The sequence below is a fragment of the Petaurus breviceps genome, unplaced genomic scaffold, assembly GCF_028583685.1.
Source record: "Petaurus breviceps papuanus isolate PSGF00001 unplaced genomic scaffold, PetGlider_PUasm1.0 189, whole genome shotgun sequence".
NCBI lineage: Eukaryota > Metazoa > Chordata > Mammalia > Diprotodontia > Petauridae > Petaurus > Petaurus breviceps.
Window position 1 is genome coordinate 1,161,269 of NW_027185809.1, and position 23,265 is coordinate 1,184,533.

At 41.4% G+C, this 23,265-nt stretch overlaps 2 protein-coding genes and 1 long non-coding RNA gene across 6 annotated transcripts in view; 2 read left to right on the forward strand and 1 right to left on the reverse strand.

Moving 5' to 3' along the window:
- Nucleotides 1-3,450, forward strand: part of LOC138164189 (deubiquitinase DESI2-like) — a 115,276-nt gene extending 111,826 nt beyond the window's left edge. The window contains exon 5 of the mRNA XM_069091782.1: nt 2,957-3,450. Coding sequence (XP_068947883.1) covers nt 2,957-3,181 — 225 coding nt within the window. The 3' untranslated portion in view covers nt 3,182-3,450. The remainder of the gene's footprint in view (nt 1-2,956) is intronic.
- The window catches only part of LOC138164192 (uncharacterized), a 93,690-nt gene extending 76,649 nt beyond the window's left edge, over nt 1-17,041 (reverse strand). For 2 of the 4 annotated variants that reach the window (XR_011169005.1, XR_011169006.1), the window contains exons 1-3: nt 16,568-17,041; nt 13,700-13,826; nt 2,042-2,226 (exon numbers count right to left, since the gene is read on the reverse strand). This is a non-coding gene — a long non-coding RNA (uncharacterized lncRNA). The remainder of the gene's footprint in view (nt 1-2,041; nt 2,227-13,699; nt 13,827-16,567) is intronic. The other 2 variants (XR_011169003.1, XR_011169004.1) reach the window with 1 other exon arrangement.
- A 248-nt stretch (nt 17,042-17,289) lies between these two features.
- COX16 (cytochrome c oxidase assembly factor COX16) overlaps nt 17,290-23,265 on the forward strand; it is a 124,841-nt gene continuing 118,865 nt past the window's right edge. The window contains exon 1 of the mRNA XM_069091783.1: nt 17,290-17,430. Coding sequence (XP_068947884.1) covers nt 17,362-17,430 — 69 coding nt within the window. The 5' untranslated portion in view covers nt 17,290-17,361. The remainder of the gene's footprint in view (nt 17,431-23,265) is intronic.

Genomic DNA, 23,265 nt, shown 5'->3' on the forward strand with positions numbered 1-23,265 from the left:
TCTCTCTCTCTCTCTCTCTCTCTCTCTCTCTCTCTCTCTCTCTCTCTGTCTTTCCTCCTTCTCTTTCCTTTCCTCTAGGACCTCTTCTTTCTCTTGCTGTCTCTCCTTCTCTGTCTCTCTCTCCCCTCCCTCTTCTCTTTCCTGCTTCCCTCATCTTCAAACTCCATTAAGCTTCCAGTCTTCTCTGAAGCAATGGGTTTCTCATAGAAGCCTAGAATGTTAGGTTAGGCAGGGACTTTGAAAGATCCTATAGACTAGTTCTTTTTTAACAGATGAGGAGTCTGGGACCTAAAGAGGTAAAATGACTTGCCCAAGGTCACACAACTAATAAGTGGTAAGCCATTGCAAGAACCCAGGTCTCTGGCTTCCAGTATAATCTTGTTTTTCCGTATAATGGGCAGTTCCAAGGCTGCCTCTCCAGATCACTGTTTTTTATACCCTCTCATATTTTAGTTTAATGAGAATATACCCAAATCAAAAAATCTTATGCTTTTTGTACAATGGTTCTCTCATTGGATTTGCCAGACTGAACCAGATTATTATCATCATTATTGTAAGAATGATGATATACTTCAATGCCTCAAGACTCTGTGATTTCTCATCAGTGTGGATGTGGATGCTCCTTTGATCACAATTCCCTCTATGTCTTAGTGAAGTGTTTGTATGGTCCCTAATAACTCTAGTACCTGGTGGCTGACTTTTCTGGTGATGACCCTTCCCAAATTTAGCTAGGCTGGTTTCAGATAACACATATACTGGACCTAGTCCTTCATCTACAAAATGGGAGGTTTGAACTAGATGACCTCTAAAGTCCCCTCGAATGCCAAATATATGATTCTATGATCACTGGGCTCTTAGTCAAAGTTTTTCCTTGCTAGAACCCACGAGAGCTTTTACTCTGCAGGCATAAATCTTAAGAACTCAGAGTCACCTCCATGCCATGATGGGGCACTGGAAGAAGACCTGGGGAAAGGAATAATAGTTTGAACTTTTGTAGCTCTTTTAGCTTTTCAAAGGAACTTTGCATCTATGATTTCCTTCATAGCAGAGACTGTGAGGTATTTTAGCATCAGCTACAATTCCTTGCACATAATAGATGCTTAATAAATATATGTTGAATTACCTTTCTTTGCAATTCCTATGTCACCAAGCATAGGATCTTGCATGTAGAAAGTACACATGTAGACTTAAATGTTCATATCCTTTAACTTTGAGATTCCACTATTAGCCATATATCCCAAGGATGGCAATGACAGAAAGGTCCCATATAAATCAAATTGGGCTATAAATCAAAATATGCATAGCAAATTTTGGAAGAAAAGTCAATGCCCATTGATTGGAATATGGCTAAACAAAATTTTCTATGTGATAATAACAGAATATTTTTATGCTATAAGAAAAAAACAATATGAACATGCTAACAAAGAATGAAAAAAAACATATGAACTGATGTAGAATCAAGTAGAGCCAGGAAAACAATATAAACAGTAACTGTAACAATATACATGAAGAATAAAACAAAAAAAACAAATCCAGTGAAACTGTAGTAGCTGTGTTTGATCCTAAAAAAGAAATTATAAAATGAACCTTCTTTGCAGATATAGGGAATTATGGGTGTGGAACTTGGCATCTATTGTCAGATACGTTGGTTGGTTTTGCTAAACTGATTTCCCCCCTTTCTTTTTAAATCTTTGTTACAAGGGATGACTTTTTGGATAGGGAAGGGATATATTTGGAATGAAAATAATGTAAAAACAAAGGATAGCCATAAAAATAAGAGGAAAAAAGTTCATGTGGAAAAAACAACTTATATTCATATAGTGCTTCAAAGTTTACAAGGTACTTTTCTCACTACTTAACAATGTGATGCAAATATAATTCCCATTTTATAGCTAAGGAAACTGAGGCTCTTTGAAGTTAAATATATACAAAAGATTACTCTTAATGGAAATATTGTAATTCTCAATGATATATCAAATTTTCACTCCACAATGATGTTTGCTAAGAAAATATGATCGATAAAGGGTTGATTAAAACCCACCTTGTTTATTCCTTCCTCTCAGCAGCTGGAAAAGTCCATGTGTGCCAGTTGAGACTGACTGGCTCTAGAGTCCTTCCTTCTCCAATCTGGCTTTGGGATTTGGGGTTCCTATTTCTCCTTTTGACCCTTTGATGATGGTGAACAAATTTGCTTTCATGCCTGTCCCTCTTTGCAGAACCAGTTATCTAGTGGAGGAGATGATACCAAGCATCAAGTGGAATAGCAGATTAGTGTAATCATGCAGCAGTTTTGGCATTGCAGCAACAGACACTTCTGTCTGGACAGTTTGTCCCGCAGAGTAGTTCCGCTAAGATCCTCAAGCTAGTGAGGTCTGAAGCTGTGAGTTAAAACGCTGAATAAGGGCATCCAGGATTCTGACCCACATCATTGCCCTACCCTGCAGCCATTTGGGCAGACTCTATTGGGGCTCCTGTCCCTGGTCTTGCAGTGGGTGCCACTACAATAGGGGAATGTGGTGAGAGGATGAGAAAACCTTCTAGCCCAATTAAGAGCCAGTCCACCCTTGCTTGGAGTACTTCCCAGGAGCTCCATTGGGTTTTTGGGGGGTTCACAATGGCTGAAAGTCATTCCTGGGATCTCCCTTGGTGGAAGTATGGGACAATGAGAAGATTGTTGGATTTAAGAGTTAAAAGACCTGAGTTTGAATTCGGCCTCTCCTACATATGATCTGTGTAAGGCCTCAGTTATCTTCATCTATAAAATGGGCAACATGATTTACACCTTTCTGCCACCCCTACAGCTATGACCCTGTGGTCTTTTAACTTAGAGGCACAGGGAATAGAATCAGGGATTTGCACTGGTGGTGGTGGTGGGGTATATCTGAACATCCTTTACTATATCACTATGTATCATTAGTATCAAACCTGTCTTCTTCTCTGTGTTTGCTCCTCTTAGATCCTGTGTGGTCAGGAGATACCTCGCTGGGTGAACCGCCTGGCTTACTTCAGCTCATGCATCCCTTTTCTACAGAGCTGTCTCCCCAAGGAATGGCTAACCCCAGCAGCCCTGCAGACCCACATAGGCCTTGGTCTACGCAAAGAAGACTCAGGCAGCACAGCGGACGAGGAGGTCCCCTCCACTTCAGGCGCCTCGAGGACCTGCAAACACACCCGTGTCTGAGCTGGGCCCCGCCACCCTCCTCCATCTTGTATACTCTCTTCTTTCAGCCACCTGCTTCACTCTTCTCCCTTTGACTTCTATCCTTTCTTATACTCCTTTTCCTTCTCCTGTTCTCCTCCATGGAGGCTAGGGTGTTCCTAGCTTCTAGGGTTCTTGCTGACAAGAACGTGAACCACCTCAATGCTCCTTTGGGCCACTGAAACCCCCAGGGCAGCGCCAAGATCACATGTGGATGGATGGAGAAGGGCTCCTTCCAAACTGTTAGACTCTGTGGGACAGAAGAGATGGAGGTATATTTGAGCTCTCCCCAGCTCAGAAGAGTTGTTCTTATTCTATAGTGTCCCTGGACAATTCATCTTACCCCCTCCTTGACACAGCTTTACTGTCCCATAGGCCCCTTGCTATCAAAGGAGGGGAAAGGAGTTATTTGGGGCAATGTTTCCATCAGACCAGCAGCAACAGCCCCTCTCCCCAAGCATTCTCCCATTTGGGAGAATCAAAGATTTTCTGAGGCATTTGGATTACAGGGTGACATTCTCCAGTTTTTCCACTGGAGGATGTATGTGTATGTATGTGTGTGTATGTATGTATGTTTTGGGTGGTGTTTTATATTAAAAAAATACAGGATTTCACTAACAAAGACAGCAGAGAGAGGTTGTTTTGGGGATGGAGGAGTAGAATTAGGAGAGGGAAGGAGGAGGGTTAAACATGAATAAAATTGGTAGAGAAACCTTTTTAAAATGAGATAAAACAATTTCTAAGATGTCTCTCCTTGAGCTCTTGCTGTGGACTGCACAACACTGTAAGGCAACTAAAGGTAGTACCCTTTCCCCTAATAGCTGACTTCCTCAACACCTGATCCCAATGAGAAAAAAATGAAAGAGAGTCAAGAATTATCTCTTCAGCTCTCCTTTTCCTTTTTATCTGTCACTGAGTCTCACTCTTTACTGGCTTAGGGCGGTATTCCTAAGAGCTCTGTATGAGTTTCTAAGGATGAGAGCTCAGACATTTGATGAGAGGAATGATCTACTTCCAGCAACTCATCTGTCCTAGCCCCTTGAGGTACCTCCTCAGGTTTCTCCAGAGGCCTCCTTGATCTGCAGAAGATCAGTCCCATACTTCTCATAAGCTCTGCGGGGCTTGTGCTTATATTAGGGGACTGGAAGAGACCTTAGAGACAATAGTCCAACCTTAAGATTTTACAGATGAAGTAGCAGCCCTAGTGATATGAAATGACCTGTTTTCAGCGATGCGGTTAATTAACAAGAATAACATAACTAGAACCCAGATTACTTAACTCTCAATCTGAAATGACCCCTCTATTCACCATAGGTTTAGAAAGTAGAGAAGGAAGGAATTCTGAATTTGATATCATCTGGTGGTGAGTGTGTATGTGTATGTGTGTGACTGTGTATGTCTAAAGAGGAATAGGTGAATGGTCATATGATCAATGCCCATGAATGGATCAGGAACAAAATAAAAGGCGTGTGTGTGTGTGAACATGAATGGTTGTAAGTATGTGCAGCATGGTGAGAAGTTTAGAAAGCTATCTGTTTATATATGCAGTGTTTGAGTGTGTGTGCTTAGAAGGACACTAGCAAGGACTATTTTTAGAAGAAGTACCTGTTTCCCCAGGAACTGTTGTGCTTGATACCCCTTCTTTCTCAAAGAAAGCAAGTGGAGGGGTCTGGTAGTCTTTGACACCACATCACACCTCTGCTGAAAATGAAAATAGTGGTGCCTGGGAGATGTGAAGACAATTACCATCTGACATGAGATAGTTGGTCTTTAAATGGCTTTTAGGGGGGTGAGCACCAAAGACAAGGCCTCCTCATGTTCTCTATAGATTGGGTGAAGTTTGTGTGTCATGGATGATCCATTCATCTCTCCTAAAGAGCTTCATTCCCTAGTTGGGAGGACTAGAGTCTGGGCATCCTACTGGTTTTAGTTTGAGGTGTGTGTGTGTGTGTGTGTGTGTGTGTGTGTCTTTGTATGTGTGTTTAAAGTCAATTTCTTGCCTCTGTCATTCATTTCTCTTACTCCACAATTTTTCACTGATGTGAATACACATTTTTTTCCTAGTGTTGGGTCATCTGGTAGATAATAGAAACAACACAATAAGAAACACTGGATCCACCTTTCTGACTCTTGACAAGACAAACAGACTGGCATGGTATCCAGGTGGTTCTTTCTGGAACTCTGCCAGATTGACTCACTTTCCTGGGTTTCTGTTCCAAGAAAAGTCGAATTGCTACAATGAGAAGAAATGCCATGGCTGAGCCAGGCTTTTTATTGTTTTATCTAGAAATGGGACTTAACTCAAACATCATTCAGACATTCGTAAAATAAATGAAAAATAAAACAAAAATGAATTGGAAAGGCAGTCTCTGTGGCTCACCATTACTCGCAGTGGAATTGCATACATCACACAGCACTATTGTATATTGCTGTTTTCATGCTCTCCTCAATTTTCTATCTAATCTCTCTGATAGCCAGAGGTAGCATTCACACACCAGGTACCTGGTCTTCTTGCTCTAACAGAACTGATGGTGCATTGTGTTGACATGAATCAGATCAATCCACAGAATCCAATCAAAACATTTGCTTAACCTGGGCAATTTTGTGGATAATTCAACTCCTACATCTTTTTCACATGAAATTCTGTCTATACTCTGCCTCCCCACCCCCATTCTATACTTAATAGTTTTCTAAACTAAATACAGGGCTTTATATCTGTTCCTATTGAAGTTCACTTTGACAGTTTGGACACATTGTTTCTGCCTATTGAAGTGCCTAGAGAACACATTCAATGAAGAAGGGCTAAAGGAATTAGGATTATGTAACCTGGAGAAGAGAAAGTTGAGTTCAATCACTCAAGTCGAGTTTATGAAAGGTTTATGAGGAAGATACCAACTAGTTTTCTGTGTCTGTGGATGACCAAATAATAGAAAATGGGCCTAAATTAAGGACCAAAAAAGCTTTGACCCTAAAGAAATGACAGAATAATAGGCAATTACAGCTTGAAGGAACATTAGAAATCATATAGTCATGGAATCAGAGAGTTGAGAGATACTTGAGAGGTAATTTAATTCAACTAGAATCTAAATAGGGGCAGGTAGGTGGCACAGTGGCTAGTGTGTTAGGCACAAAGTCAGGAAGAATCATCTTCCCAAGTTAAAAGCTGGCCTCAGGCCCTAGCTGTGTGACCCTTCGCAAGTCACTCAACCTTTTTTGCCCCAGTTACTCATCTGTAAAATGAGCTGCAGAAGGAAATGGTAAAGTACTCTAGTATCTTTGCCAAGAAAATTCCAAATGGGGTCATGGAGTGTTGGACATGAGTGAAATAACTGAACAACAAAGAATCTAAATATCTTTCTACAACATCCTTAACAAGTGGTCATCCAGTCTCTTTTCTTTTTTTCCCATTGAATATCATTTTTATTAAATATTGATTTTCCCCCAATTACATGTAGAAACAATTTTTAGCATTTGGAAAAAATTTTCAGTTCCAAAATTCTTTCTAACCCTCCCTTCTCTCCCCCTTCATTGAGAAAGCAAGCATTTTGATAGGCAACACATGTGCAAAACATATTTCCATATTATTCATGTTGTGAATTAAACCATAGACTAAAAAAGAACAAGAAAAATAAGAAAATAAGTATGCTTCAATTTGCATTCTGACTCCATCAGTTGTTTCTCTGGAGGTGGAGAGCATTTTTCATCATAAATCCTTCAGAATTGTCTTGGGTCATTATATTGCTGAGAACAGCTAAGTTATTCACAATTGATCACCATACAATATTACTGTTACTGTATACAGTGTTCTCCTGGTTCTACTCACTTCATTTTGTATCAGTTCATGTAAGTCTTTCCAGGTTTTTCTGAGAGCATCCTGCTTGCCATTTCTTTTTTTGCCTTTTGGAGGGCAATTGGGGTTAAGTAACTTGCTCAAGGTTACATGGCCAGTCATTTTGTGTGGGCGTTAAGTATCTGAGCCCAGAACCGAACCCAGGTCTCCCGACTTTGGGGCTGGCGCTCTTACTCACTGTGCCACCTGGCCGCCCCAAATGGCTCTTTTTTTAAGTACAAATTTGACTCAATTCTCTACACATTTGAGAAATAAGGCCTTTATCAGAGAAATTTGCTGTAATTTTTTTTTCCACAACTATAATTATTAACTGTATTTTACCTGTTTATTCTACTCTCTTTTCACTCTGTCCATCCTTGAAAGTGTTTTGTTTCTGACTGCTGCCTCTCCCAATCTGTCTTCCCTTCTCTTATTCCCTTCCCCTCCTACTTTGCTATGGGATAAGATAGTTTTCTATACCCAAATGAGTGTATATGTTATTCAGTCATTTCTGATGAAAATAAAGTTTAAGTGCTTTCCCTTCCCACCTCCACCTCTCCCATCTTCCCTTCCACTATAAAAAGCTCTTTTGTACTTCTTTTATGTGATATAATTCACCCCATTCTACTTCTCCCTTCCCCCTTTTCCTAGTGCATTCATCTTTCTCACCCCTTAAAATATTTTTGCTTTTTTTTGGGGGGGGGGAGGGCAATTGGGGTTAAGTGGCTTGCCTAAAGTCACATGGCTAGTTTTTGTGTTATGATGCTCTATTCACTGTGCCACCTAGCCACCCCTCACTCCTTAATTTTATTTTCTTAGATATCATCCCATCACATTCAACTCACACCCACGCCCTCTGTCTATGTATACTTCTTCTAATTGCCCTAAGAATGAGAAAATTCTTAGGAGTTACAATAATCACCTTCCCACGTAGGGATGCAAACAGTTTAATGTCATTGAATCCTTTATGATTTGTCTTTATATGCATTTGAAAGTCAAATTTTCTATTCAGCAATGTACTTTTCATCAGGAATATTTCAAAGTTCTCTATTTCTTTGAATGTTCATTTTCCCCTGAAAAATTAAACTTACTTTTGTTGGATACATGATTCTTGGCTGTACTCCTAGCTCAGGGGTGTTCTGTGAAGTTTGGATTCAGTCAAAGGTCCATACTTGAGGACCTAGAGGGCCATATGTGGGCTCCAGGCCTCAGGTTCCCCACCCCTGTGGCTCCTTTGCCCTCCAGAATATCATATTCCAAGTTCTCCGATCCATTAATGTAGAAGCTGCTATATCTTGTGTTATCCTGACTGTGGCTCCATGTTATCTGAATTGTTTCTTTCCGGTTGCCTGCAATATTTTCTCCTTGACCTAGGATCTCTAAAATTTGGCTATAATATTCCTAGGATTTTTCATTTTGGGAACTTTTTCAGGAGGTAATTGATGGATTCTTTTAATATCTATTTTACCCTCTGATTCTAGGATATCAGAGCAGTTTTCTTTGACAATTTCTTGAAAGATGATGACTAAGCTCTTTTTTTTTTTGCCTTTTGAAGGGCAATTGGGGTTAAGTAACTTGCCCAAGGTTACACGGCTAGTTTTTTTTTTTTTTGTGTGTGTGTGTTAAGTGTCTAAGGCTGAAACCAAACTTGGTCCTCCTGACTTTGGGGCTGGAGCTTTACTCACTGTGCCACCTAGCCGCCTCCTAGCTCTTTTTTTTTTTTTCTGATCATGGCTTTCAGGTAATCCAATAATCCTTAAAATTATCTCTCCTTGATCTGTTTTCCAGATCAGTTGTTTTTCCAATGAGATATTTCTCATTATCTTCTATTCTTTTGATTTTGTTTTATTGTTTCTTAGAATTATTAGTTTCCACTTGCCAAATTATAATTTTTAATTAAAACTTTTCTGCCTCTTTTTCTATTTGCCCATTTCTACTTTTTTTTTAATTTGGAAAAGTTTTTTTTTAAAACATTTTTTATTTAAAGTTTTGAGTCCTAAATTCTATCCTTTCCTCTCTCCCCTCCCCTATCCCTGTGATGGTAAGCAATCAGATATAGGTTATACATGTGCAATTATATGAAACATTTCCATGTTGGTTATTTTGTACAAGAAGAATTGAATAAAAGAAAAAGAATGAACGAAAGTGAAAAATAGCATGCTTCAGTCTGTATTTATACAATATAAGTTCTTTTTCTGGAGGTGTATAATTTAATCAATTAATTTTAATTAATTAATTGTCATTAATTCTTTTAGATTGTCTTAGACAAAAGTTAACTCATTCACAATTCTTCATTGTACAGTATTGCTGATACTGTGGACAACATTCTTTTGGTTCTGTTCACTTCCCCATGCATCAGTTCATGTAAGTCTTTCCAGATTTTTCTGAAATCATCCAACTTGTCATTTCTTATAGTCCAATAATTTTCCATTACAATCACATACCACAGCTTGTTTAGCTATTCCCCAAATGATGGGCATCCCTTTGATTTCCAATTCTTAGCCACCACAAAAGGAGCTGCTAGAAATGTTTTTGTACAAATAGGTCCTATTCCCTTTTTTTGGATGTCTTTGAGATATAAACCTAGCAGTGGTATTGCTAGATCAAAGGGTATACACAGTTTTATAGTCCTTTGGGCATAGTTCCAAATTGCTATCCAGAATGGTTAGATCAGCTTTACAACTCTACCCACAGTGCATTAGTGTCCCAGTCTTCCCACAAATCCTCCACATAGAACATTTTCTTTTTTTGGCACTCTGATAGGCATGAGGTGGTATTTCACAGTTGTTTTAATTTACATTAATCAACAGTGATTTACAGCATTTTTTTCATATGACTATAGAGAGCTTTGATTTCTTCAGTTCTCTACATATTTGGAAAATGAGGCCTTTACCAGAGATACTTGTTGCAAAATTCCCCCTTCTCCCCACCTCCAGTTTTCTGCTTTCCTTACAGTTTTGGTTGCGTTGGTTTTATTTGTGCAAAAATTTTTAAATTTTATATAACCAAGATAATTTATTTTACATTTTGTAATGCTCTTTATATCTTCTTTTGTCCCCAAATCTTCCCTTATCCATAAGTCTGGCAGATAAATTATTCCATACTTTCTTAGTTTGCTTATGATATCACCCTTTAGGTACAAATCATGTACCCATTTTGACTTTATCTTGGTAAATGGTGTGAAATGTTGGTCTTTAACTAGTTTTTGCTATACTTTTTCCAGTTTTCCCAGAAGTTTTTGTCAAACAATGAGTTTTTGTTCTAAAAGCTTTATCATATACTAAATTACTATGGTAATTTACTATAATGTAATTATATATTGCTTCCCATGTTATTGACTCTTTGCTCATTATCCTCTTGCATTATTCTCATTTCTTTTTCTAATTTTTCTTCTACTTCTCTAATTTGCTTTTCAAAATCCTTTTTAAGCTCTTCCAGGAATTCTTTTTGGACCTGAGACCAAATTGCATTTTTCTTTGAGTAGCCATTTTGATACTATTGTCATCTTCTAAGTTTATACCTTCATCTTCCCCATCACTACAGTAACTTTCTACAGTCACGCTCTTTTATGGTTTTTGCTCCTTTTTTCTGCCTTTTGTTTTGAAAAACACCTTGACCTGGTGTTTTTATGTGAGAATTGGGCTCTGTCATGCACGGTCCTGAGGCTCTGGATCTTGCTGATAGCTCTCACTGGGTTTAGGGATTGGCTGCTTGCTTTCTCTGGAGGGCAGGTTTCCCTTCTGGCTTGTACTAGGGGGTGGGGCTTCCCTGTTGGCCTCACCTGAGGTGGGGGTTGTTCCAGGGCTGGGGCCTTGCTGCTGGGTTGCTATGGTAACAGAATCATTCTGATGGCTTGTCCTATAGGAGCTATCTTGTTGTGGATCAGCCCCAGTAGGGCCCTGCTGCTGGATTGCTTTGGAAACTGGGCCTCTATGTTAGCTCACCCTAGGGTTGTAATTTTGTTGATGATCTTCCTGAGGGGTGGCCCTGCTGGGAGGCCCCTGGGGTGGAGCTTCACTACTGGCATGGCTTGTGCTGGGGGTGGGGTTGCTGGGGTGGAGCCTTTGCTCCCATTCACACACTGCTCACTTGCCTAAGGGGCTGCTGGTTTGCAGGAGGGTGGGACCTCCTTGGCTTGGAGTCTTTCTACAGGCCCCCAGCTGTGAGGCTAGCTCCTGCTGCTGTACTTGGACCTTGTTCCCCCCTTACCCCAGTGACACAGACCTTCACTACAGTGCGGGAAGCTGCTTCCCTGCTCCTAGATCAGTTCTGTGATGGAGTTCAAGTTGGCTGGAGAGGAATCCTGGAGGGCTTCAGAGGGGTCCTTCCTCACTTTACCATTTTGGCACCAAAAATCCCAAATGTATTCTTTAAGGAGTTCTTTCCTTCAGTGAATTTTTGTACATCTTTTTCCATTTGGTCAATTCTGCATTTTAAGGCATTCTTCTTTTCCTTGGATTGTGCTTCTTTTGCCATTTGGCCCATCCTGTTTTTTTAAGGTGTTACTTTATTCAATTTTTTTGCTTTTTGGAGGGCGGAGGGCAGGGCAATTGGGGTTAAGTGACTTGCCCAAGGTCACATGGCTAATAAGTGTTATGTGCCTGAAGCTGGATTTGAACTCAGGTTCTTCTGACTCCAGGGCCAGTTCTTTATTCACTATGCCATCTAGTGACCTCTTCATTATCTTTTTTTGTGCCTCCTTTACCAAAGTGTTGACTCTTTTTTCATGACATTTTTGCATTACTGTCATTTCTTTTACCAATTTTCCTCTACTTCTCTTATTTGATTTTAAAATCCTTTTTGAACTTTTCTAGGCATCCTTTTTGGGCCTGAGGTCAATTCACATTTTTCTTTGAGGCTTTGAATGTAGCAGTTTTGACTTCGTTGTCTTCTTCTGAATTTGTTTTGATCTTCTCTGTCACCATAGTAACTTTCTATGGAAAGGAATATTTTGTTGTTTGCTCATTTTTCTAGCCTATTTCTTGACTTTCAACTTTATATTAAAGTCAGGCTTTGCACCCAAGGTAGAAGGGCCACTCCAAGCTTCAGGATTTTGGGTCAACTGTTTCAGAGTTAGTTCTGGAGATTCTGTAAGTTTTCAGTTCTTCTAAAATGGTATGATGTAGGGATGTATTTACTACTCTCTTGGCCTATGCTCTGGTCTTTGAGTGACCCAGAACCATGACCCAGATCCGAATATGAGTAATACAACAGAGTCCTGCAGCTAGTGGTGGCAAAGGGGCCCTGCAATCTTCTTCTGACCAGTTGTCAGACCTCCTGTCTTTGGGCTGAGAGCTCCAGAAGCAGCTGTTGCCTCTGCTGATTTAGTCACCCCAAGGTCTGCTACTCTTTTCCCGTGGCATGGCCTGTGCAATAGACCTTTCTTGTTGACCTTCTAAGTTGTATTGGGTTGGAAAATTGTTTCACCCTGTCCTTTTGTGGATTCTGCTGCTCTAGAATTTGTTTTGAGGTATTATTTAAAGTTGTTTGGAGGGGAATTTGGGAGAGCTCAGGCAAGTCCCTGCCTTCTCTTCGCCATCTTGGCTCTACTTCCCAGCCTCTGTCTCAATAACTCACACTGAAAGGGAATCTGCTACAATCTGATATAGTCCATTTTACTTTTGGATAAGGTTAGGATTTTTTTCCTCACATTTATAAATTTGTCTCTCTAGAACTATGCACAAGAGGCCTAAGCTCTCTTTTAGATGACAACCTTTCAGATATTGGAACATAGCTATCATTTCTGTACCTCCATATTATATCTATTCCAGGCCATGCATCCCTTGTTTCTTCACCTGAACCTCCAGTCCCTTTATCATCAAGGTCACTTCTCTCTGAATGTATTTCAATTTATTAATGTTCTTCTGAAAATGTGGCATCTAAAACTAGATACAAAATTTAACTAGGGTTGATCATATGGTGGGACTATCAATCAATAAGTATTTAAAGTGCTTATAATGGGCCAGGCTCTAGGATAGGAATAAAGGCAAAAATGAAACTGTCCCTCCCTTCCAGGAGCTGATGAATAAACATATACATATATAAGTATGTGAAAATATATACAAACTAATACAAAGTAGCTATGGGGGGTGGGGTGGGGAATAGAGTATGCAGTAGAGTACTGGCCCTAAAGTCAGTAAGACTGTCTCATCTTTCTGAGCTCAAATTTGGCTTTAGACACTTACTAACTGTGTGACCCTGGGCAAGTCACCTAGACCTGTTTGCTTCAGTTTCCTCATCTGTCAAGGAAGGAAATGGCAAACTCCAGTATCTTTGTCAAGAAAACCCCAGGGGTGGCTAGGTGGTGCAGTGAATAGAGCACCGGCCCTGGAGTTAGGAGGACCTGAGTTCAAATCTGACCTCAGACACTTAACACAAAAACTAGCCGTGTGACCTCCGGCAAGTCACTTAACCCTGATTGCCCTCCAAAAAGAAGAAAAGAAAAAGAAAACCTTAAAAGGGTTCACGAAGAATTGGACATAACTGAAACGACTGAATGATGTAGTGGAGTAAGGAGGCACTGGAAGCCACAGAAAAAGGCTTCAAGTAGAAGGTGGCATATGAACTGAGCTTTGAAGCAATCTGGGAATTCTAAGGGGTAGAGGTGAGCACGTCAGAGATGGCAGCTAGCCAGTGTAAAATAAGGAAACAAGCATTGACATAGCACTTACTGTGTTCCAGGCATGAAATAGACAGGGTCACACAGCAACTAAGTGTCTGAAGCTGAATTTGAACTGTCTTCCTGATTCCAAGTCCAGTGCTCTATCCACTGCATCACCTGGCTGCCTAGGTGAAGGCCTAGAAACAAAAGATGGAGAGTCATGGGAGAAAAACACCAAGAAATCCATTTTGGCTAGACCAGAGTGTGTTAAAAGGAGTAATACCTACTCAAGGCTGGAAAGGTAGGCTGAAGCAAGGCTGTGAAGTGCTGTAAATCGCACCTCTTTTTTAATGTAGTCTAATTCTGTGGTAGGTATTATGGCTACCATGCCACACTGTTGACTTGTAATCCATTAGAACCCTGAGATCTTTTTCACAGATCTCTACCATCAAGGTGCTTACATTTTGCCGGGAGAACACAACGTATACACTAAGTACATATAAATATGGGCAGGGATAGAGTTGTGAAGGGATAGAATGCTGGTTCTGGAGTCAGAAAGACCTGAGTTAAAATCCAGCCTCAGATGCTTACTAGATATGTGACCCTGGGCAAGTCACTTAACCCAGTTTGCCTCAGTTTCCTCATCTGTAAAATGAGCTGAAGAAGGAAATGTCAAACCACTCTCGGATCTTTGCTAGGAAAACTCCAAAGGGGGTCACAAAGAGTTTTACATGACAGAAATGACTTAATAACAACAAAAATGTAAATATATACAAAAGAATATAAATTTCAAGAGGGAGAGTGCATTAACAACTGAGGGTTTCAGGAAAAAGCCTTGTGAAGGAGATGATAAATGGGCTGTGACTTGGAGGAAACTAAGGACTCCAAGAGGTAGGTATAAGGAGGAAGAACAGTTTTGGCAAAAGCATGAATGTGGGAGATCACAAGTTCCATGCGGGGAATAGCTGGAAGGACAATTTGAATGGAATGAAGAGGGCCTGAAATGTAGTAAAACTGGAAAGTCGTGTAGGAGTCAAGACTGTGGCGGCTTAAATGCCAGGCTGAGGGTTTATTTTATCTTAAAGACAACAGGGAACCACTGGAGATGTCTGATTTGGAGGTTGGCAGGAACATGAGTCTGATAGCTGTGTTGAGAATAGGTTAAAAAAAAGGAGAGATTTTTAGGGTAAGATGCAATTAAGATCTGAACCACAGTAGAGGCTATAGGAATGGAGAGAAAGGGATAAATTCAAGAGATGTCACGTAAATAGAATCGACAAGATTTGGCAACTGATTAGATATGGAATTGGACATTGGGGTAAGGGAATAGTCAAGTATGACATATGGTTGTGAAATTGGTGAGTGAAAAATAGAATCACAGATTTAAAGCTTTAAGGGACTTCAGAAGTTATCAAGTCTTTCTCCTTCATTTTATAGATGAAGAAACTGAGAATGAGAAGAGTTAAGTAACCTGTCTGTGGTCACTTAGCTAGCAAGTATAAGAAACACATTTTCAACCTAGATCTTCCTGACTCCAGGTTCTACACAATATTCACTACAACATTCTGCTTCTCCATGGGTTTAGGGAGTGGGTGGCGAGGTCAGATGACTATGCAGAGATATCAGAAGATGGAATAGGGCAGTGAAGATAAAAGGCAGGTAGAGAAAAAATCAACATCTAAATGAAAAATTTGGAGGAATTTGTTTTATAAAAAAAAGAAAGCCACCTAAACAATGAAGATATGTTTGTGGGGAGTGAAGATTTTTGTTGGGATTTCAAAAATATTTTTCTATGGTGGTGAGGAATAAGCATTTTCAGGAGTGGCTGTTCATTAATGTATTCTAAAACTCTAGTGCTAGACCACAGGAATTACAGCCCTTTCAAAACCTAGAGTTGCATCAAATGGGACATACATTCATTTAGCATAAAGAAAGCTCCCTCTAGTGGATACTTGAGAGTCATAAGATCTTTGCTTAAAAGTAAGAGAGAGTACCATCTTGCTTCTGACTTCAGGATCAGCTTTTTGCATGCAGCCCAACACGTACCACTGCTTCAAGAATGATGAGCATAGGAATTTGTTCAGTTACCACAGATTGGACTTACTAAATGAGGTAACAGAGAGCAGGGCTTTTAGATAACCAGAGACAGACCAGATTAATTTTGATTGAGGAGAAAGTCAGAGGAGGTGGGAAAGGTCCAGTACGGGGGGGCTTTACCCAGAAACTGAGCCTCAATTGGATATGGCAGTGTGCTACCCTGGACAGCCAGAGTTCACAATTGGAATATGAACTCTTTGAGAACAGAGACTGTCTTATTTTTCAATTTGTATCCCTACGAACGCACCTAAAAAATGCTTAATAAATGCTGGCTTGCTTGATTCATTCAATATGTGGGCTCCAGATGCCTGGAGAACAGGAAATATTGTATTTTTGGGAGGTTACTTATCCTTCCTGGCCTGACTTCTCTTGTAAAATTTTAGAAGATTTCCCCCTCTCTGAATAGTTGAAATCTGTTCTCTTCAGATCTAGAGTGCGTGTTAGTCTATATCTGGAGTTTTGCTTCTTGATTACAAACTCAAAGAGAGACATCATTTCCATCACACCGACCAATTATACCTTGTTGGCAAGAAACAGAAGCAAACTAGAATTTCCCCCTATTGCTTCTGCCATGTTTTGAAAGACGAAATTATCCATTATACTAAGAAAACTCCTCTGTTATTACACGGTGGGGCTATAAGGCAAGGTTCATCATCATCATTCCTATTACTAAGGAGGTGTATTTGGAGAGGCAGTGTGTCTATATTATCATCTGTATTATATATTCTCTTATCTATATTATGTGTCTATATTATAATAGCGTCTAAATTACAATAATTCTACTCACAAATTTGTACTCTGTACAAAAGCAAGGTAATAAATAGAAAATAAACAGACATACAGGCCTCCATATAGTTAGTCAATATCTGTCTTTACAAAAACAATGCGCTTCGGCCTCGGAAGGTCTAAGTTGAAATCCCGTCTCCTACTTAGCATCGCAAATGCCCAAACTCCTCTGCAGAGGTGATCTACGGGTGTCGCCCGCTCTTGGTCACACAATCACACGGGCAGAAGGCCGTCCTGGGTTCAGTTACTCTCAGCTCTGTGAGCTCTCAGCAGTTTTCAGCAGGACCCCCGCTTGGAGAGCACGCCGGCGCGCATGTGCGGAGCGGCGCTCCCCGCCGGCGCGCATGTGCGGAGCGGCGCTCCCCGGGAGCAGATCCAGTCCCGTCCCGGGGCTGCAGAGGGCGCTACAGCACAGTGACGCTAGGCCGCCAGCTCCATGGGGCACAGGTGTGAGTTTTCGCGGCCCACCGCACACGCCTGGACGCTAACACACGCTTCCTGAATAGGATCAACTGCTTAAAGGTAAACCCTACGTCAAGCATCTACCCCCTACGACATTACGCAGTCTTTGTACCGGGCGAGGAAGGCCCCAAAGCCCCGGTGCTGCTTCGAACGCTGACTTCCGGCTGACGCGCACCTCCCTCAGAGTTACGTAACCCAAGCACTGACGTCCCCCGGAAAGTAAAAGTCGCTCGCTGACTTTTCCGGTCGGAAAGGGTTTCCAACGGACCTCGTCCCTCACCCGGAAGTTCCGAGGGGACACAGGAGAAAGGCTTCCTTTGTTTTATGTCCAGCATTTGAACAGCGTGGTCGGGCGGAGAGTCGCTTGTCGGAAGAGAAAAGGAAGTCATGTTCGCGCCTGCAGCGAGGCGCGCTCTGAAGAAGAACAAGACGCTGCGCTACGGTGTGCCCATGATAGTGAGTGCAGGAGGAGGGCGACTAGGACGAGGGAGTGCTGCATGGGGCGGGGCTTCCGGTGAGGGAGAGGACATGGGGCGGGGCTTCTGGAGAGGTGAGGACGGGGCGGGGCTTCCGGAGAGGGAGAGGACGTGGGGCGGGGCTTCTGGAGAGGTGAGGACGTGGGGGGGGGCTTTCGGGGAGGCGGGAGCGGGGCGGGAGGCTTCCTGAAATGGGGGGATGGGGTAGGTGGTTGAAGACTTCCGCCGGCATTATCCTGCGGGAGGGGCAGGGAGGCAGAGAACGGAGCTGGAGCTGCGGCAGAGGCCGCCTTGTCTGTCGCTGCCTGGAGTCGGGAAGACCGTGGCACAAATCCGGACCCCATCCGAAGCACTTAGCCTCTGTTTGCCTCAGTTTCCTTAACCATAAAACGGGGACAATCACAGCAGGCCCAGGCTGGTTGTGAGGCCCGAAAGCGAGCATGTGCAGTCAGCGCATAGTAGGGGATCAATAAGTGTTTGTTGATTGGTGGAGCGCGAAGCACGCGCCCGAGATCGGTGCTTTTACACGCGCTTGTCTGTATCCTGGGCTTGTCGCTGCGTCGGCGATAAAAAGGCCCCTTCGGTCCCGCTCTACCTGCAGGGGGGCTTAGCTGGAGACGCCCAGAGTGCCCTGCGAAGAGGGGTGCGCGGCGCCTCAGCTTGCTTGTCAGCCGAGGGAGGGGAGCGGCGTTGCGAGGACTTATTTTAGGTTGTGGCGCTTGGCCTCGGATCCGCCGCTTCGGCACCTCCTCCCCGCAGAACCTTGGTGAAGTCACTTCCCCGCTGAGTCTAGACTTTCCCAGCGATTGTCAAATAAAGGAAAGGAACTGGACGACCTTCGAGGTCCTTCCCAGCTGGAGACCTAGGGAGCGGGGAAACGAGGCTTTGTGCGTCCTCCTAAGCCCTTCTTCTTTATGAGAGTTGTATCCCGTAGAGCAGGGTATGAAGGCTTCCCTTATCTGTGAGTGGGTGTTAAGGGCTTGGCTTTCCCCGTGACTGCTGTACCCCATTCACTATCTCCTTCTCTAGTGTAATGATTGACTTTTATACCAGGATTTTAAGGTTTACAAAATCATGTACATTATCTCGTTTGATCACGAATTAAGGAATCCTGTCTCTGCACTTACTGTGTACATGTAGCTCAGAAGTGATAGTAATAATACTGTCTAAAAAATAGAATGCAATTGAACAAATATCTGTTGAGTGCCTATTACATTTGAGACACTGTATTAGTTGCTGGGGATACACAGATGAAAATGAAACAGCTCATGCCTTCAAGGAGCTTACATACCATCAGAACAATTCAACATGTGTACTTAATGTAGGGTCATGTGAGGAGGGAAGGAATATTTACAAATGGGGAAATTAGTGAAGTCTTCATATAAAGTGGCACCAGAGCAGGGCCATAAAGTTAGGGATTCTCAGAAAAAGTGAAGAGGGAGTTCATTTCAGGTTTGGGGGAAAACCTGTGCACAGGCATGGAATAGTGTGTCGAGATGTCCCGTAGGCATTTGGTGAGATTAGGGTTGGGCATATAATTCGAAGTTTACCTGTACAGAGAAGCCACGGGAGCTGGTAGTATCAGAAAAGAATAGAGCAGCTCTACGAGTCATCCTCATCTCTTTAGTGACGCAGTTAACAAGTACCCACTATGTGTCAGGTACCGTGGTAAGAGCTGGGGAAACAAAACCAGATTGTTTTCTGATCTGTACTTTTGATCCATGATGCCAACACCCTGCATCACTTATTGAAATATTAAAAGCTGGAAGCAGGGTGCATACCTTATTCTAGGGGTTCTTAACTTCTTTATTATGTTGTGGACCCCTTTGGCAGTCGGGTGAAACTTAATGGACTCTTCTCAAAAGAAGGTTTTTAATTACATGGAATTATATTGCAAATACAGTTATCAGAGTATTAAATTAAAAAACAAACCCATGGACCACAGGTCAAGAACCCTGGTTTTATTAATAACTGTGGCTCTTACTATTTCCTACACATAGTAGCTTCATGATAAATGTTTGTTGAATAACTGTCTGACATTTTGTTGTTAAGTTGTTTTTCAGTCATATCTGACTCTTTGTGACCCCATTTGGGATTTTCTTAGCAAAGATACTGGAATAGTTTGCCACTTCTTTCTCCAGCTCATTTTGCAGATGAGGAAACTGAGGCCAATGGGGTTAAGTGATTTGCCCAGGGTCATACAGCTAGTAAATATCTAATAGGCTAAATTTAAACTCAGGAAGATGAGTCTTTCTGATTCCTGGCCCGACACTATCCACCGAGCCACCTAGCTGCGTAGTGTTTGACATAATAGTGGTGAAAGAAAAACATCTTGGTTTTTGCAGTAAAAGAGTGAATCTAATCTATTAAAGTAAGATAAATTACTTTGAATTTCTTGTTAAGCCTAAGAACCAAGGACAGTTACAGCATTTTATGTGTCATAGACTTCTCCCAATGGGTAAACTTGTAGGTTAAGGAAAGCTGTTCTTTTCCTAGGCTGTTAATGAACAAATCAGTGCTCCTTGAGGACAGGGACTATTCCTTGTTTATTTTTGTTCTCTCTCTCTCAGGACCTGGCACTGTGCTTTGCATATACTAACCTCTTAAATGCTTGCTGAAAATGTAATTACTGAGTGTCTCTGTTCTTGTGTCTGGAATATAGTCTAATTATTCTACCTACTCCTGCCGTCCTTCAAACCAGTTGTTTCTGTTACCTATATCTCAATAGGGGAATATTTTTCCTTCTCCCTCCCCCCCTTCTTTTATTTTCTAACATTTTCTAACAGAAGGAAAAAAGGTGTTAGGGAGCATGTCATGTCATTTTTTACACAAAATTGTTTAATGAAGCTGATGGAAATGTGTGACAGATTGGCCTCTTACGTCACATTGGAGTTCTCATTTGGCTTTGCAACCCTTAGCTTTCTCTGCCTGTCTAATTAATTATATTAGCTCTGTTCTATTTGTCTTCATATCCACTGAAACAAACAAAAAGATGAGTGATTCAGCTCACGACATCATCAGCTGTTTGTAAGTAAAGGCGCCTAGGGTAAAAGAAGTCTGCTAAAAGAAACCCATACAGCTGGCACTGTTACAGTTCCATAGGGACCTCAGAAGGGGATGGGATTGCAGGGCTTTTCAGGTTTCTATATATCTCTCTGGGTTCTTTGAAAGTCAGGCAATTTTGGTCATGCCACATGTAATTGTGCCTCTAACCTGTACCTTGGGGATGCTAGGAATGAAAAACAGTAAGGAAAAGCATGGTAGCCTTAAATTTTTTTTTGGGCAAATGGACATTTTTTTATTAGTATTGCACACAATATGATTGAGTTTTCCCCCTTTCCTAATTTCTTCAGAAACTTGAAAATATGTGTACTGTGCCTGCAGGATAAAGTCTTGGTTGGTAATATAGCTAAGAGGGTCTTTAAGATACAAAACTAATGATTGTTGATGAATTTGAGGTTGTTTAGGAACAGAAAGGTAGATTCTGGTTCATTGAGCCCAGTGATTTTCCTTCTTTTACAAAATGAGAATAACTGTTAAATAAAAACTTTTTCCAAAATTTAAAGAAAAAAACCCCTTGGGGCATCTAGGTGTATCAGCAATGCAATATTCACAATGCCTATGGCAATTATAAATATGCTGATGTGGTTATTAATCACAAAATATACCAGGCTCTCTATATGGGGGATAAAGCTAGAACATTTATTAAAATATCAGATGAGTGAGTCCCAAAACCAGAAAGTCAAAGCCATCAGAGTAGTTATGAAATTGGCACAGGTAGATAAAAGTAGAAAGCACCCACATTCTCAAGCCTTTAAAACAGAACAGGCTGCCTCAGGCAAAGGTCTTCCTCTCCCCACTTACAGAAACTACTCAGCGTCCAGGAAGCGTGCTTCTAGCAGCTCTGGCCCCTGGCAGTCCTCAGCAGGAGTCCTTAGCAGAAATTCTGGCTGGCTCAAAAAGGGGTTCGTGCCTCCACCTCTATCTCAGCACTACTGCTACCAGTGCCTCTGCCTCTGCTGCTGCTGCCACCACCACTGCCAGTCACTGCAGGAACTCTAGCTTGGCTTCCACTTCCTCTTGCCCCACCCCTTCCTGCTATGTCAGCAAGTCCAATGGGGCATGGAAGATCTTTAAATCACATAACCTTTACATTCGGCCCCAAGATCTTTCATGTCCCTTGCTTGGCAAAAATACATTAGGAATAACTGGTGTCAACAGAATTTCACAACAATATAACAAGAATAGCACACAATAAACACAGAAAACTATTTTAGGGTGGGGCTTGAGCACAAGCTCCCCATCATTTCCCCCACCCCGAACAAATGGGGCCCCCAAATCTTGGGGTAAGGGGTGAAGGTCTCTTCTTCCATGACTATTTGCTGCTGAAATTGGATATAGAGCTGTCCCTGTCCCAAGGGGTCCCATTTGAGAGGTCAGTTCTTAATATGCTTGATGCCAGGTCCAGGGGTGACACATCACAGTTGCAGACAGGGGGTGACATCCAGCTTAAGCTATCAGGCATCTACAGATGGAGGGTACCAAGCCTGTGGAAACAAATCTAACAAACAAGGTGAACAAACAAAAAATCAAGAAAAAGCAAAGAGACAATAACCAGACTATCTTAGCCTCACTCACGGTAGAATAAATGAGTTAAGGGTACAATTTTGTAATCATCTTCTCCAGAATAAAAAATAGTTACAGTGTTATCCCTCCCATATGCTATAATCTCTGCAGCCTTTGGAACATCATCTGGCTTCCGTTTTACCCATACTTTAGCTCCTGATTTTATTCTATCACTAGAACCAAATCCTTCAGTTCCTGTGACAGTTATTTTGGAAGGAGGGTCAGTTTTTACAAGTGGCATTGTTTTACAAGGAACAATAATCACTTGAACTATCCTATCATTCTTGTGAATCTGTATGGGCCTTTCACTTAAATTCTGGAATGTTACAACAATTTCTCCTTGATGATTAGAATCTATTACTCCAGCCAATACATGTATTCCTTGAGCTGCTAATCCTGATTTGGGTAAAATCTGTCCAAAGTGATTTTTAGGGATTCTTATGCATATCCCAGTGGAGATTTTTCTTATTTCTTTTCTGTCCAACCAAAAGTCCTCTAAACAATGTAAATCATACCCCACCAAACCAGGTGTTCCTGGGTATGGTGCTGGGACAGCTGGCCTCAAGGTCCAATACTCAATATTTGGGATCTTATGTGTTTGCTATTTTCTAATTTGCAGATTTGGGTTCATCATTCTGGCTAGAGGTGTACTTCCTCCCAATGGTCTATTATTCAAATTACGTAAAGCCATGAACAAATTATCCTTCCAATGTTGATATGAATTATTGGAACTTAACTTCCTCAACTGTTCTTTCAGTAATCCATTCTTTCAATTAACCCAGATGCTTCTGGATAATGTGGAATATGATATATCCATTCTATATTGTTTAGTATACAATACTTCTTCATTTCATTGCCTTTGAAATGTAACACCATTGTCACTTTGAATCTGCATTGGGGTTCCATAATATAGACTTATGAGATCTAAAGTTTTACAAGTGTTTTTCTGGGATGCATTCTTATAAGGACAAGCTACTAGTACACCTGAATAGGTATCAAAACAAATACATATAAATCTGCATCCTTTATCTTGTGGTAGTGGACCAGTATAATCTATTTGCCAGATTTGGGCTGGGAATTTTCCTCTTGCTATCTCTCCAGTTACTACCTGAGGAACAGTTCTCTCCTTTTCCAATTGACATATATGACATTCTTCTGCTATCTGGTTTTTTTTTTTTAATTTTTAATT